Raw genomic sequence first — 14,993 nt, 5'->3', positions numbered from 1 at the left:
TTTTGACTTCCAGTGTTTTCAATCTGGGCTTGTCTAGGTGACAGGTGGCAACCTTGATGCCATCACCAACTCTAACACTTCCTGGGTGCAGTGGCATGGTCCCTGCTCCAGTCAGAACTGGTTTGTATTTGTTTGTTTCTGCTAAAAAAAGATGTTGGGGTGCTGAGCTTCTGACCATGGCCCTCTACCCCCTGAAGCCTTCCTTGTCCCTTCTCACAGCCTTCATCTGGCCTGTCCCTTGTCGATCAGTATCCCTGACCCCACCCTCACAACAGTGACCAAGTGCTTCTTTTGTCTACATCCTAGGAGGACCCCATGACAAATGGGGACCATCTTTATCTCTGGGACCTAGCCAGCTGCATTCTGCCACTACCTGCCCATGTGCTGTGCTCTATTGATCCTGAGGACTGAGGATGGCCACTCTCACTCACCACAGTGACTGACCCCAGCTCACTTCCCCAGCCCCTCATCTGGATTCAGCCGTTGGTGTCAGTGGAGCCACCCCACGTGCCCTTCTCTCTAGCTCCCGTCATGGGTGTATTTTAGGTTTTGCTGCATTATAGAATGGATCAGAGATTCATTTTTTATGGTGTGGGGGGGGGTGGCTTCCAGACTGGGTTTCTCTGTGTAACCCTGGCTGTCCTAGAGGTCGCTCTGTAGACCAGGCTGGCCTCGAACTCAAAGATTTTTCTTCCTCTGCCTCCGGAAAGTGGGATTAAAGGTGTGTGTGCCACTGCCCACCTGGCTGCAGCCAGTGTCCTTAACCACTGATCCATCCTTCCATTTCCCAAAGCCTCACTGTTTTCCACGGCCAAGTCATATGTCATTGAGGAAGGTGCAGGGCCTGAAGGAGGGTGCACCGCCACCCTCCACACCCTTTGGTGCACAGCCTTGTACTAAGTACCTTCCCAGCCACTCTCAGGCTGCATGGAGAAAACCCAGATTCTGGAAGCTTCTCTGGGTAAGGTGAGGCACACGAATAGGTGGTAAAGAGTGTCGCCTTCCCAGAAGCCTGGCGAGAGCTATGGGCAGTCCTCCATTTGAAGCTCCACGATGTAGTGATAGATAGTTCATTTGTGTTTTAATAAAGAAAGACTGCCTGAGGAGCAGAGAGTAAAACAGCCCCACTGGTCAGCCTTACAGACCAGGCAGCGGTGACACAACCCTTTAATCCCAGCCCTAGAGAGAAATGTAAGACAGGAGGAGGCAGCTCTCAGACACAGTCTCATTCTGAGATCCCTGGAGGCAGGATCGCCATTTCAGACTGAGGGAGAGATCAGAGCCAGTGGCTGACTGCTTTGCTTTTCTGACCTTGAGGTTGAGCCCCGATGTCTGTCTCTGTTTTTACTAATCACCACAGTCCCTGTGAGCCCTGCCGATCCTAAGTTCTCTTGGCCTCTGAAGGAGAACTCAGTGAGATAGAATTCCTCAGGAAAACTGGCTCAAGGAAGGGAGATCTGAGAAGAGCCATGCAAACAAGATGCAAAACATATACAAATTAGGTGAATCGTGCAAATTATATGCAATATCGCAGAAGAGGGAGAAGGGAGCTGCTTAGCAAATACTCTAAATGTGAACGAAGAACTGCATCCCGTCTGAAATCCACTCAGGGACCTCCTCAGGTTGCACAGACCTTGGGGTCTCCAGGCTTCCAGGCTGTAGACAGAGCGCCCTCTGGTGGATGGAAGTAGGACAGCAGCTGACCTATCACCTCTCAATTCCCCAACCATGCATGGTCCGACCTCCCCAGAGGATCCCCTCAGGTAAAACCTCTGACCTATACTCCCAAGCCTCAGGTTGTTTGGGGTGATAATAAACAGGAAGGGCCAAAGTTCAGGGGTCCCCACCTCTCTTCCTCTACCAAATTTTTTGGCTTGTTACACAAGAACTCATGCCTCCAGCTCTTCACTGGGGGATCTAGGCAGAGACCTGAAGAGGCAAGGGTCTCTAACAGTGCTGCTGGGGAAACTCAGCAAGAATGAGTAGGGAGAGGACCTGGGGCTTACTGGAGGGGGTAGGTTTTACCTTCAAGAATTTCTATTATGGCCGGCGGTGGGGGCACACGCCTTTAATCCCAGCACTCGGGAGGCAGAGGCAGGCAGATCTCTATGAGCTCAAGGCCAGCCTGGTCTACAAGAGTTAGTTCCAGGACAGGCTTCAAAGCTACAGAGAAACCCTGTCTCGAAAAGCAAACAAAAACAAAAAATTTCCACGATGACCATCGTGAATGCATTCAAGCCCCCTGCTGTGGCTGAAGGGAGTGGGGGGGAGCCTTGGTGACCAAGCAGCAGAGGCCTTGGGGACCTCACAGGCTTAGGCTGCAGTTATGTCTTTAACCACAAGGGGGAGGAGTCAACCCAAAAAAACGAAATCCAGTCGCCAGACTCCAGGAATAATCTCAAGACTGGAAGGAAACCCTCTGAGCCTCAGTTTCCCTATCTGTGAGGTGGGGAGGTCACAGGAACAGCCTTCCTGGAGAGGCCAGTGAGCGGAAGCCAGGAAAATGGTTTCAGTATCCAATACACAGATAACTGTAAAGCATGACTGTTGGGCAGAGCCCGAAGGGGCTGAGAACTAGCAGAGACTCAGGTGTTGGAGGGGAGGGTGGAAGCAAGGAGGTGGAACTGCCCTTCAGGCCGTAGGGTCAGCAAGCCAGCACTTTCTGAGGAAAGGGGACTCGGGCCACAAAGCAGAGCCATGCAAGCAGATGGGGCCGGGGCGAGAGTGGGCTGCTGCGTCCTGTTCTCTCAGACCCGCAGGTCGCCAGTACCAGGCCTGCCGCTGCCGCCGCCGCCCTGCCCTGCAGCAGGTGGCCTGCCAGCGACATTCCTCAGTGCCCCGCCAGGCAGCCACTGGGCCTGGCCGCGTGGGCCTCGTATTTTTCCAAGAGCTTCTTCAGCCACAGCCTGACCACAACCTAGATTCCGTAGGACTAGCCACTTTATGTTTGTGTTCAGCCGGCCAGACAGTAGCAGGGCCAGGCCAGAGCCGGGGCCGGGGCCTCCCAGAAGGTCTGGCTGCCCAGCCTGAGGCAGGCTCTCCTGTCAAGAGAAGCCCTTGTTGGAGCTACTCAGCTGTTATTCCTGCTCTTTGTTGCTTTGGTTTGGAGACTGGGTCCCTCTATGTAGCTCTGACTGGCTTCAAATTCATTACAATAGCTGAGGGTGACAGAGAATTCCTGATCCTTCTGCCTCTGCCTCTCAAGTGCTGGGCTTGGCTTTTAAACCTTGGAGTCATTTTGGGATGGGTGCGAGCTGCTGCTGAGCCCACATGTCTGTGAGACCCGTTTCTGTGTCCCAGCTGCCCCAGCCTCAATCTCACCTTTAATCCCACACCGGTGATGTTGAAGCAGGGGCCTCTCAAGCTCCAGGACAATCTAGCTATATACAAAACCCTGTCTCAGTTGACATCAGGCGTGCTGTGAACATCTTATGTTCAAATGTTGGCAAAGTCTAACCCAATGAGTGCCACCCTGAGAAGTGAGGTCACAGCTGTGTACCCCTGGAGTTTCTGTTGAGCATGACTTTGCCTCATGCTCCAAACTTGACGCTCCCAGGGGCAGAAACAAAGCCATGGCTCAGAGTTCACCTCTGCCCCGACTCCTGTGCTTGAGACCCTCACAAACAAAAGGAAAACTGAAGTCAAGACTTCTGAGTCCAGTCTGGAAAATTATTCACCCTTGAAAGCCCAGAATGAAAACTCCCTGTCCTCCAGACCCTGGCCCTACAAGGAGCTTTTGTGCCTGTTTTGCCTTGACTTTCTGACTCGGGTTCCTAGGTTTGCTGTAGCTGTCTTGGGAGGAGGGTGTGCCCTGTGTGTACCTGTGTTCTGCACGGGATCCTCACAAGACGGTGGGCTAAGCTGTGCATTTCATGAAAAGGACTGGGAGAGCCTGGCCCTTTGGGGGTTCATGTCTCCAGAAACCCGCAGGCAGGAAGAGGGAGTGGGAGCTGTGGCCTCCCCTCTGCCTGGCTCAGCCGTGCTCCAGCACTGTCTGGGGCCAGGCAGCCTTGAGGACATAACTGAGGTCTGGCGGTGCTGCCTGCTCCAGGGCTGAGTCAGCAAAGGGAGGGAGGGACTCGGGCCTCTACTGCAAAAGCAGCTGGGAGCTTGAAGGTCTGGGGTTCCCCTAGCCCACTCTGTTCTTGGGCTTCGGGGGGGGGGGGATGTACCCAGGGCACTCAGCTGTGGGCAGATCTGGAGATCCTGAGCTACGAGTCCAGCATCCTAGGCTGAGGTGATTGTGGGGGCACAGACACAGGTGGGTATGGTGTGGCCTCGGGGCATGGGGCTCCATAAAGGTGACAGTGCCCTGCCTAGTGCATCCTGGTCCCAGGATGATGGACACCAGCTAGGTGTCCAGAAGGTGCTGCGGGAAAAAAGAAGGGATATCTGACTGTAAGAGACAGAGATAGGGTGTGGCCAGGAAACCCTGACCTCAGGCCCAAGGATGGGCAGGCATGTTGGCTCTGACTGACACAGTGGCCCTGGGTGAGGCCATGTCTGTCTCCCCATGTCTATGTCCAACAGCTCCAAGTCCCCTCTCCCCATGCTGATCTCCTCAGCCTGGTCTCTGTTCCCACCCCAAGACCCCATCCCACAGAGGTGCCATGTATCCCCCACTAGCAGGAGTCACTGCCTGCCAGGCCAGCTTCAGTCCTTGGGGTCTGAGACCAGCACAGCCCCATCCCTGAGGCTGATGAGAGAGACAGACAGTGGGGAAGTGGTGGGTGGCCACGCCAGGAAAGCCAGGGATGTTCTGCCAGGACTGAGCTGTGGAGAGGGGGTGCCGGACCATGTGGAGAGAACAGACCTCAGTGCCACCAGAGAGGCAGGTCTTAGAAGCAGTGCTCGTGGGAGCTGTAGGGGAGTGGAGGTCTGTCCTGAGAAATTGTGTAACTTAGGCTGGGGCACCAACGGGAGAATATGAGGTCAATCCCTGAGACCCACATGAAGGAGGAAAGAGAAAACCAATTCCACAAAGTTGTCCTCTGACTCCATACTCCTGTGATGTAAACACACCCACACATGCCCAAAATGCAGGGGAAGAAAGGGAGGGAGGGAGGGAGGGAGGGAGGGAGGGAAGGAGGGAGGGAGGAGGGGAAGGGAGGGAGGGAGGGAGGGTGGGAAGAGAGGGAGGGAGGGAGGGGAGGAGGGAGGGAGGGAAGGTGGGAAGAGAGGGAGGGAGGGAGGGAGGGAGGGGAGGAGGGAGGGAGGGAGGGAGGGTGGGAAGAGAGGGAGGGAGGGAGGGAGGGAGGGAAGGTGGAAAGAGAGGGAAGGTGGGAAGAGAGGGAGGGAGGGAGGAGAAATTGTCTTCTAGAGGTTTCTCACTCTAGAAGTTGCTCCCCTCCTTCCATGTCTCTTGCTCGCTTGTCCCTCCAGAACGCACGTGTTCCAGTTGTCCATGCCCTTCCTGTCTCATCTACCCGCCAAACCCTAACAGCTTCAAGACCCGGTTCCTAGCTGGCATGGTAGTTGACCTCTCTTCTGCAGTGCTCAGGGTAGAAGCTGGAGGCCCTGTCTCTAAAAAACAAATAGAAATGGTCAGTTACTATACCCCCCAGGTTACAGTGTCTATATCCCCCAGGATATAAATAAACAGTTACAGTTACTATACCCCCAGTTACAGTGTCTGTACCCCCAATTACAGTGTCCACACTAGCTGAAGCCTTCAGCTATGAAACAGAACCGAGCCATTTTCCCTAAAAACAAAGCTTGGGCTGGGTGGTGGCACACACCTTTAATACCAACATTCAGGAGGCAGAGGCAGGGGGACCTGAGTTCAAGGCCAGCCCGGTCTACAAAGTGAGTTCTAGGACAGCCAGAGCTGTTATACAAAGAAACCCTGTCTTGAAAAACAAAAACAAAAAAACAGAGCTTGGTACCTCAATATACTACATATGCATTAAGGTCCCTTAAAAGCAAGTCCGGCAACTCCAGGGCCACATCCGGCAGCCCTCGGTGCAGGTCTGTCTTGCCATCCTTCCTCTTGGATTCTGCTGTTTTCAGACTTGTTTTAAGTATTTTACTGGTCCAATATTTTTCTCTACATCATGGTGTGAGGAATTTTAAGAACCCCTGGTTCTAAAATTATAAAATCTAAAATGTTTGGGTTAGGACATTGGGCCTCCTGTGCCCTGAGCTGACCTCAAGGTAGCAGGAGCTGGGTCTCTGGGGGGTCTTGGCCCTGATTCCCCCCACACAGGCCGCCAAGGGCGTGTCCTGGCAGCCTTGCTGGGGGTGGAGGGGATAATGGATTTTCCAGAAGCTGTGGTTGAGGTTCCAGAAGGGAGGCTGGGTCTGAGCACCAGGGCAGAATAAAGGCGGAACAGCCTGCCAGCACAGGGCAGCACTCCCTTCTCTTGGAGTCTCAGTTTTCTCATGTGGAAACTAGGGGTGAATGCTGCCCTGTTAGTTCACAACCCTCTGGGCTCAGCTAGAGGGAGGCTCCCACTGACCCCACCTCACACTAAGAAAGGGTCCAGGGCCAGGCCAGTCACCCCCCCTAGAACCTAGCTGGCAGCTAGAGAAGCCCCAACACTTTCTCAAGGAAGGTATTTGGCAAGAGGGTCAGACACCTCATCAGGGGAACCGCAGTGCTGGGTAACCCTTGCCCTGCTCCAGGCAGCTCTGGGCACAGCTCTGGGGGAGTGGGTCTTTAAGCCGCCTTCCTGTACAGGTCCAGCTGAGCCCTGGGGAAGAGGCCAGGGTCTGGACTTGCTAGCTGTTGTTTGCTTGTTTGTTTTTGTATTTCAAGACAGGGTTTCTCTGTAGCTTTAGGAGCCTATCCTGGAACTAGCTCTTGTAGACCAGACTGGTCTTGAACTCACAGAGATCTGCCTGCCTCTGCCTCCCAACTGCTGGGATTAAAGGCGTGCACCATCAGCACCCGGCAACTTGCTAGCTGTTTACTGGCCCTTTGAGACTCACATCCCTCAGGGTACAAGGTGTTCCTGGTATGGGTGAAAATGACCTCTGCTAGGAGATGCTTGCCACACAGGGGGGCTCGTGAGTGGCTAGGCCTAAGCAAAGTCTGGAAGGTAGTTGAAGTGAAGACATCTGTGGGGTAGCCACATCGGGAGGAACTGTGGGGTTCACAGGAACTGACCCCAAAAGGGATCCTGTGTGCTTGGCTGTTGGCCAACTCTCATGGGATCACACAGCTGTCAAAACTTGCATGGTGGGTAATAAAGAAGGGGTGTGTAGGCCCTAAGTGATGGGACCCTGCTTCCGGGAATTTAGGCAGGCATAGGACTCTTTCTTGGGATGGGGATGTGGCTCAGTTGCAGTACTTGCCTAGTGTACACAAAACCCTGGGCTCCATTCCTGTGACTACATAAAGTGGGCACACAACCATCATCCCAGCACTGAGACAGGAGGATCACAAATTCAAGGTCGTCCTTGACTATGTAGTGAGTTTGAGATCTCAAACCAAAATAACCAAAATCACCTTTCTCCCAGGGTCTCACACTCAAGGCTGGGTGGGCACTGCAGGGGTCCTCAGGGGCCCCTCCTGTTGACACAACTCAGACATCAGTTTCTTTGGAAAATGGGGGCATGATCAGCACACCTGTGTTGTGGCGTCAGCCTGTCTGCCCACTGGAGTTGGGAGCAGGTCCAAATTCTACCCATGCCCTGACCGTCTGAGGCTAGGAAGGCACCAATGATGCCTGTAGCCCCTGCTGTTGGCCAAGGTGTGGCTGGCCCTCAGCATGAAGGTGCCCAGGCCAGTACAGCAGTCTGTGTTGAGGAAGTCCAAGGCAGCAGTTGTGGTAATGGCTACTGCCTGCTTCAGGAGCTTCCCTAGCAGCACCGGTCCTTGTCTTGTAGCTCTGGGCCCCTAGTCAGGCACCTGTGCCAGGAGGCCACCAGGCCCAGCACGCAGCTGTTAGGTCAGGGCCTAGGCTGCTGTCATACCCTTGCAGTCAGGCACCTGACACAGGTGTGCCATGCCCCTTAGGAGTCCTAGAGCTGCTGACACACAAGACTAAACCTTGTTTGGTGGGTTTTGATTTTCCAAGACATGTTGGCTCTGTAGCTCAGGCTGGATATCAGAATTCCCCTACCTCAGCTGCCTAGTGCTGGGATCACAACCCGCTCAGCTTCAGTCCCAACCAAGCCTCATCCTTTTCAAAAGACACAACAGGTTGGGAATAAAACATTTTTAATTGAGCCCATAGCACCTGCCCCCAAGCAGAGGGCATTCCCAAATACCCTGGCTTCCACTGCATGGGGACCCCAAAGCACCTTTTCCCCACTGGACCCCCACTCACACCCACCTACTTGGGACTTTATCTCAATAAATATGACCTCAGAACCGAAAGAACCGGAGCTGGGCAGGGAGCCCCACACAGCTCACAAACAGGCTGCGGACCTAGGGCACCTGAAAGAAAGGACAGGGCATGGGGGTGAACCAGAACCCGCCTCAGCTGGGTGAAGCACAGGCCTCAGGTGGACACCATGTCCCCGGCCCTGGCTTCAACCACTGCAGGCCATTCTTTCTGGTCACGGAGCCACAGCTGCCTGCCCAAAACTTCCATCAGCACCCGTAGTTTTGGTCTTGACCGAATTCTGGGCAGGAAAGGGGAAACAGGAACCAGAAGCCTGGGGACAAATGGAGCAAGGCTTTTTGAAGACAACGGAGTCTAAAGCAAGGAAGAGGAATGAGGTCGTGGACTAGGTCACTGTCCAGGGTGCACGCCTTAGGAGCCAGAATCTCTGGCCTGGGTTTGGGCAACCCGGGAATCGCGGGTGGTCTGGCCCATCTCCCTACGGATGTCACCGAGCGCTGATTCCGGGTTCTCCAGCAGCCGCTGAAAGAGGCTGGGTCTGGGGCGGGGCTCACGGCACTGGAAGGTGACAGCCACGCCCGCATCTGCCTTCATCTCCCGGGAGAAGCCGTCGGAGGAGCCGTCGAAACAGCGGCCTATGGCGATCTCCTTGGCCAGCCGCGGGCTCTGGTCAGTGACCGTATAGATGCCATAGTTGTGACCCAGCGCGTCGAGCGGAGCGAGCATAGCGAAGGCCGTGGGGTCGTCGTTGGAAGCAGGTGGTGGGTGGCGGGCTAGGTAGTCCTGCAGGAGCGTGTTGACGGCCACGCGGCGGCAGCTGCCCTGCGGGGTCACGGTCACCAGCGTCCTGTCCACCTGGCGCTGGTCAAACAGCATGCCGCCGCACTTGAACTCCACGCAGGCGGCCGAGGCACCGGGGCGCTCGGGGTGGCGCACGCTGCGGGTGTCACGAAGGCCATAGAGGCGGCCTTGGGTGGCCGCGTGGGTGCCGCCCGCGTTGTGCGAGCGTACCATATACTCCTGCGGGCCCTGCAGCCGCACCTTCAGGAAGCACGCGCGGAACTCCTGCGGGTTGGGCCACCAGGCCAGCAGGTCTCCAGTCCACGAGGCGGGCGCTCCCTCCCGGAACGGCACCACGTCGTACTCGTACTTGTCCGCCTCCACGCGCGAGAATCGGAAGTGGCTGTCGGTGACCGGCGCGTCCTCGCAGTCGCGCAGACGGCGCCACGGATACACGGGCCCACGCGCCTCGGACTCACGGCCCGCGCGTGGCCGCGCAAGATTCACGCGGAAGCCGGTGCGCTTGAGCGCCGGGTCGTCGTGGTCTGTGCGCTGGTAGCCGAGGCGCTCCAGGAAGGGCTGCGCCACACCAACGGTGGCCGCGGTCGCGCGTGGACGCGACGGCGCGGCCTCCAGTTCCTCGCCGCCCAAAGTCGCTGTCACCAAAGCCGTGTAGGCGTCGGGCCGCTCGGCGTCGCAGAAGGCGGGCACGCACGCGCCGTTGGGCCCGGTGACCACGCTGTCGAAGCGGCCCCACGCGCGCGGATTGCCCGTAAAGCCGGGCGCGGGCTCCAGGTTGAGCAGCGTCACCACCACACCCTGCACCTGCTCGGCGGGCGCGAAGCGGTCGGTGCCGTAGGCGCGGACCTTCACGAAGCAGCGGCGCCGCTCAGGCACGTCCAGGTTGAAGAGGCGGCGCTCGCGCACGGTGAGCGCGCCCACGAGGAAGGCGCGCTCCTCCCTGCGCACGCGCGCCGCCGCCTCCTCCCGCCGGAAGCCGCCTCCTCCCTGCTCCGCCCGCTCCTCCTCCCACAGGCCCGTCTCCGGCTCCAGCGACCAGAGTGCCAGAGCCTCCGCGTGGCCGGGCATGCGCACGTGCTCGGCGTCCACGCGCACGGTCGCGCGCGCCGCGTGCAGCTGCTCTGCAGAGCCGGGCGCGCGCAGGTCGACCGCGAACATGCCGTAGGTGCGCAGCGGCGCCAGTTCGCCCGAGTTGTCCAGGAAGCGCAGGTCGCTGGACGCCGCGCGCGCCGACGCCAGGTCACGGGGGTCCACGAAGGTGACACGCGCCTCCACCGGCCCGGCGTAGGGACGGCCGTCGGGGTGGCGGAAAGTACCGGGCGGCAAAACCAGCTCACCTAGCGCAGGAGCCGCCGCCTCTTCCGCGCCGCCCAGCGGGATTGCACCGCCGCGCTCCGCGTCCAGCAGCACTGTGGCCGCCTTGCGCAGCGCACGGACTTCGTGGTACACGCCGGCGCCGCGGGGGTCGAAGGGCAGCACGCGAACGCTGTCCACGAACTCGCCATTCGGGTCCACGAAGGTCACCACGAGGCGCTCCGTGGCCGGCGGCACCTCGATGGTGAAGTCGCCCTGGTAGGAGGTGAAGCCGATGGGCGCACGGCCCAGCAGGATGCTGGCGAAGCGCAGGGGCTCCCCCGAGTCCGCAGCCACCACGCGGCCCCTCACCAGCCCCCGTCGGGGCAGGCACTTGCGACAGCCACACTCGGCCACCACCTTCACCGGGAGCACGTAGCCGGAGCAGCGGATGTCCCTGCTCTCCAGGCGCAGCACCGAGCAGCAGCGAGCGCCCGCGTCCCCACAGCGAGGGCCGGAGCCCTCGGGGCCCGGGCAGCGCGTGTCCGTGCACAGGCCCACGTCTAGGTATGCGGGGCCGCCGCCCGGCTGGCCGCAGTCGTCGGGAAGCTTGATCAAATGTTCCTGAGGTCGGGGGTCGCAGGCCGGCTGGCCGGGAGCTGGGGAGTCCACACACCCGAGTCAAAGGAGGGTAACTGAGGTGAGGGGGCGTGGGCTGGGCTCGGATGGGGCGGGACCGGGCTGCTCACCGAGCACTGTGAGCTGGGCGGTGCGGGAGCGCACGGCACCAGCCTCGTTCCAGGCCTTGCAGTGGTAGTCCCCTGCCTGGTCCTCGCGAAGCCCCTGGAGATCCAGGTGCGGCCCAGACCCGTGCTGGCGCCGGTCCAGCAGGGTCCCGTTGTGGAACCTGAAGGAGGCAGTTGGATCACATCGTGGGGAATCTTAGGAATGGTGGCCCGACCACCTCTGTCACTAGGAGGAGGTTTATGTTTTGTCGACCCTAGGCTGATTTTGAACTGCAGATCCTTGAGCCCCTGGTGTGCCCTGCCAGACCTGTTTTGTTTTTTTCTTTTTTCTGAGACATGGTGCAACCACTGTGTAGCCCACACTACTTGAAGCTCACAACAGTCCTCCTGCCTCGGCGCCTGGATAACGTGTTCATCACAAACAACACCTTAGGTTTTTAGAGGTACCACAGGGTTACAGGAACTCCTGCCACCCCAAAGCTCACTAGTTCCCTCAGTTCATGAAGACACTCACCAGGAATATTTCTTAGGCATGGGGGTCCCCGAAGCCTTGCAGCAGAAGATCACGTGCTGACCTGCCTCTCTCACTCGGGACTCGGGGTGCTTTACCAGGTATGGCTTTCCTGAGGAAATAGGAGTTGGCTAAGTTCATGACCCTGCTGTACCCCCAGCGACCCCCTTTTCCTCCCGTTCTCTCGGGGACAGCCTGCCTCACCCTGTGCTGTCAACAAGTGAGTCACATCTTGGTTTTTTCCCTTGGCCTGAAACATCCTCCCCTGTCACCCCTACGTTCTTGGCTGGAAGGACACTCACCTAACTCCTTAAGGACGATGGTGGCCACGGCTGAGTTGGAGCTGTTGGCATGGGCCTGGGCTGTACCAGCTGAGAAGCCATCCATCTGGGCGCTGACATTGACCTGACTGCCAGCGCAGACTCCAGGAACCCGGAAGGTTCCATGGGTGTCACTGGTGGCTACAGTGCCAGGTCGGGCTCGAAGGAAGACCCTGGCTCCTGGCAGTGGTCGCCCAGATGGGGTGACCACTGAGCCCAAGAGGATGTGGTCAGAGCACTCACAGCTGTCAGAGCTACACCCTAGGGGAACACGGGGTGGGGGGAGGCAGAGAGAACTCTTGGGGAGAGTTTTGCACTCAGTCATTCAACAAACATACCCCACCCCCCCATCAAGTCCCCTCAGGGGTCAGTGTGGCTGGACTAGTTGGAGGAAGCTGGATCCAGAGACGCAGGAAAGAAACTCTGAGGAGGGGACCCAAGAAGTTGATTCACAAAAGATGGCGAGAACTCGTCCACAGGAACACCTAGGCAGGGCTAGGAGCCAGGGGCTGTCTTGGACAACATCTGTCTTGCTGCTGATGCTGCCACTTCTTTACAAAATGGAAAATTACAGTGGAAACTTGAAGGGAGAGGTGCCGGAGATGGGGTGGGGTCCCCACCCTATGAGGGCTCTGCTGCAGCGGTTACAGACCATGTTTGTGGAATTTCCAGTCCCCTCCTGGCTGGCCCTGGAAGGGCCTGGGCATTGTGTCTGCCAAGGTGTGAGCACGTGTCTGCGTGGGCGAGCAAGGCAGGCGGAGGCTGAATGCTACATGCTTCACTCAGAGTATGCAACTGGCTTGCGTCTGCACACAGGGCTACCTTTGTGTGTGCACTAGAGGGAATAGCCCCTCGGGTCTGGCCATGCCTGCCTGGCATCTACCGACCTTTTGCGCAGTCCCTTTCCCTTGTGCCTAGCATTCGGTTGTGCGCAGTCACGGTCCATCGGGCAAAGGAGGGAAGGGGTTGCCAATATTGGACCCTTCTAGACCCCGACCTAGGTCCCAAGTTCCTCCCTTTACTGGCCTGGCCTCTTCTGGCCCTGCCTCTTCAACTAATCCTGCCCTCTAGGCTCCACTTTATGCGGGCCCCACCCCTGACCGTCCCTCTTCAGGGCCCGTCCCCTCCTACCTGGACACCTGGATCTCACGCACTTCTGCGCCTCCTGGGGGCTCCCAGGACACGTATCCCCAGAAGAGCTTTGACAGCTGCGGCGGCGCAGGCGACGGCCTGGCCCGCAGCTCTTGGAGCAGAGACCCCACGCGCCCCATGCGCCCCACGCGGCCTCTGCGGAGCAAGGAGGAAGATAAGGAGCTGTCAGCCCCGTACAGCGGGCTCTCTGGACTAAGCGGGTCCGGTTCCCTGGCTTACACGCACCCTGACTGCAGGGTCACAGAGTCCGGCAGAACACACCCCGGCTCCCTGCCAGGTGCACTCCTGGTTAGCCCTGCTGCTCCCCATCAGTCTTGAATATGACGGGGGGCTCAAGCCATCCCCCAGTACTGAGCTATTCAGGATGGATTGTTGGGGTCCTGGAACGTCGATACTCGCCCCCTCAAACCAATGCCCGCAGGGTGTAGGTGTGTCTCATCGAGGCCACGCCCACACGACCCCACCTCGGTGGAAACGCAGGCCCAGCTCTCACCGGATCTTGCTCCTCAGGGTCACACTTTCGTAGTCCCCGCCCGCCCAGGACTACCTTACCCACTGGGCAGCGGAAGCGCACGTGGTAGTTGGAGCAGCGGCGGCCTCGGGGCTGCTCCCGATTGAGACACCAGAAACCGCGTGCCGGGTTGGCGTGCACGCGCTCGCCCATGGAGGCCGGTAGCGCCCAGTCTGTGGTGCGCGCCTCCAGCGCCAGCGGCCGCGGGCACACGCGCGCGGGACCGTAGTAGAAGCGGATGGCGGCCAGGCTCTCGAAGTCGCCGTCTCCTCCGGGGTGGTCTACGTTGAACCACGACGTCCACTCGCTGGCCTCTGCGGGCACCGTGTGTTGAGCCCGGGTCCCCACCTCCCGTCAGTCCCTCCAGCTTGGGGCCCTGGGGTCAGGGTTTCCAGAAGCTGCGATGTCCAAGGACTACTCTCCCCACCCTCCCCCATATCTCCACCATGCACAGGTCACACAACTCGGTCGCAGAGACGACTTACCCTCCCAGTCCTCCAGGGCTGGCGAGGGCTGGCCGGGGTCTGGCGGCCATCCTACAAGATCCCTGGTCGCTGCAGTGCGCTCCTTGGTGGGGTTAGCATCTGTAAGAGTGCAAGGTGGGGGACCGCTGGGACCCCCCTCTGGTGCAACAGGAGGACCATGACCACTGCATTTCACGGGATAGGAAACAGCTCTAGCTCAGGGGTCTGCAGCGCTATGCCTTCGGCTGCTAGTCCCATTACTAGCAGTGGACCCTGAAGCCCTGTCCTTCAGACTCAAGTGTTCATCAAACACAAGTTTAGTCGTGTGCATTCGGCGGTGCCTCTGCCCGCAGACCGCTGCGTTCTCTTCCTAGAAGTTCCTTTTGCTCTACTCTTCCCCGGTCTTTCTAGATGGGGTTCAAGGTGTTAACAGAGAAGTCTTTGGCTTCTCTGGCCTCCAACTTTCCAAGATGGATTAGGAGGGGTGACAGGTTCAGGCGAACCCCTTCTTCCTGGAGCCTCAGTCTTCTGAGAAATGGGCCTGTCACCAGCTACGCGCAGGGACAGCTCCGATCCATGGTCAACTCCTGGCCTGGTGCTCTATCCCCAGAGAGGATGGAAAGAAGAGGTCTCTTTCGGTCGCTCTGCCCTTTGTGAAGCTCGTGAGGTGCCCCACCCGCCCCCTTTGATGCGCGCACAGTGACCAGCCTCCCGGCCCCAGGGCATCTCACCTCGCGCTCCCACTAGGTGCGCGGCTGCGATGCAGAGACAGAGCAAGGGCAGCGGTGGTGCCATCGCCAGGTCACAGCTGCTCTGCAAAGCTCTCGGATCCGACTGGGGCGGGTCGGGCGCTTGCTAGGGACTGATGGGGGCGGGACGCGGCCGCAAGCCACGCCCCTATAAA

The 14,993-nt window shown here is 58.6% G+C and overlaps 1 protein-coding gene across 1 annotated transcript; it reads right to left on the bottom strand.

Moving 5' to 3' along the window:
- Positions 1 to 8,189: 8,189 nt before the first annotated feature.
- Cilp2 (cartilage intermediate layer protein 2) lies at positions 8,190 to 14,918 on the bottom strand. The gene is made up of 8 exons (XM_050131700.1): positions 14,821 to 14,918; positions 14,111 to 14,209; positions 13,667 to 13,939; positions 13,094 to 13,249; positions 11,945 to 12,223; positions 11,646 to 11,754; positions 11,135 to 11,292; positions 8,190 to 11,044 (listed from the first exon to the last, which is right to left on the bottom strand). The coding sequence occupies exons 1-8, from the start codon at positions 14,882 to 14,884 to the stop codon at positions 8,703 to 8,705; spliced, it is 3,480 nt and encodes a 1,159-aa protein (XP_049987657.1). The 5' UTR covers positions 14,885 to 14,918; the 3' UTR covers positions 8,190 to 8,702.
- Between the last annotated feature and the right edge of the window lie 75 nt (positions 14,919 to 14,993).

Source organism: Alexandromys fortis, unplaced genomic scaffold (genome assembly GCF_014885135.2).
Source record: "Alexandromys fortis isolate MF-2015 unplaced genomic scaffold, M_Fortis_MF-2015_v1.1 scaffold_376, whole genome shotgun sequence".
NCBI lineage: Eukaryota > Metazoa > Chordata > Mammalia > Rodentia > Cricetidae > Alexandromys > Alexandromys fortis.
This window is presented reverse-complemented; position numbering and strand designations above follow the sequence as displayed.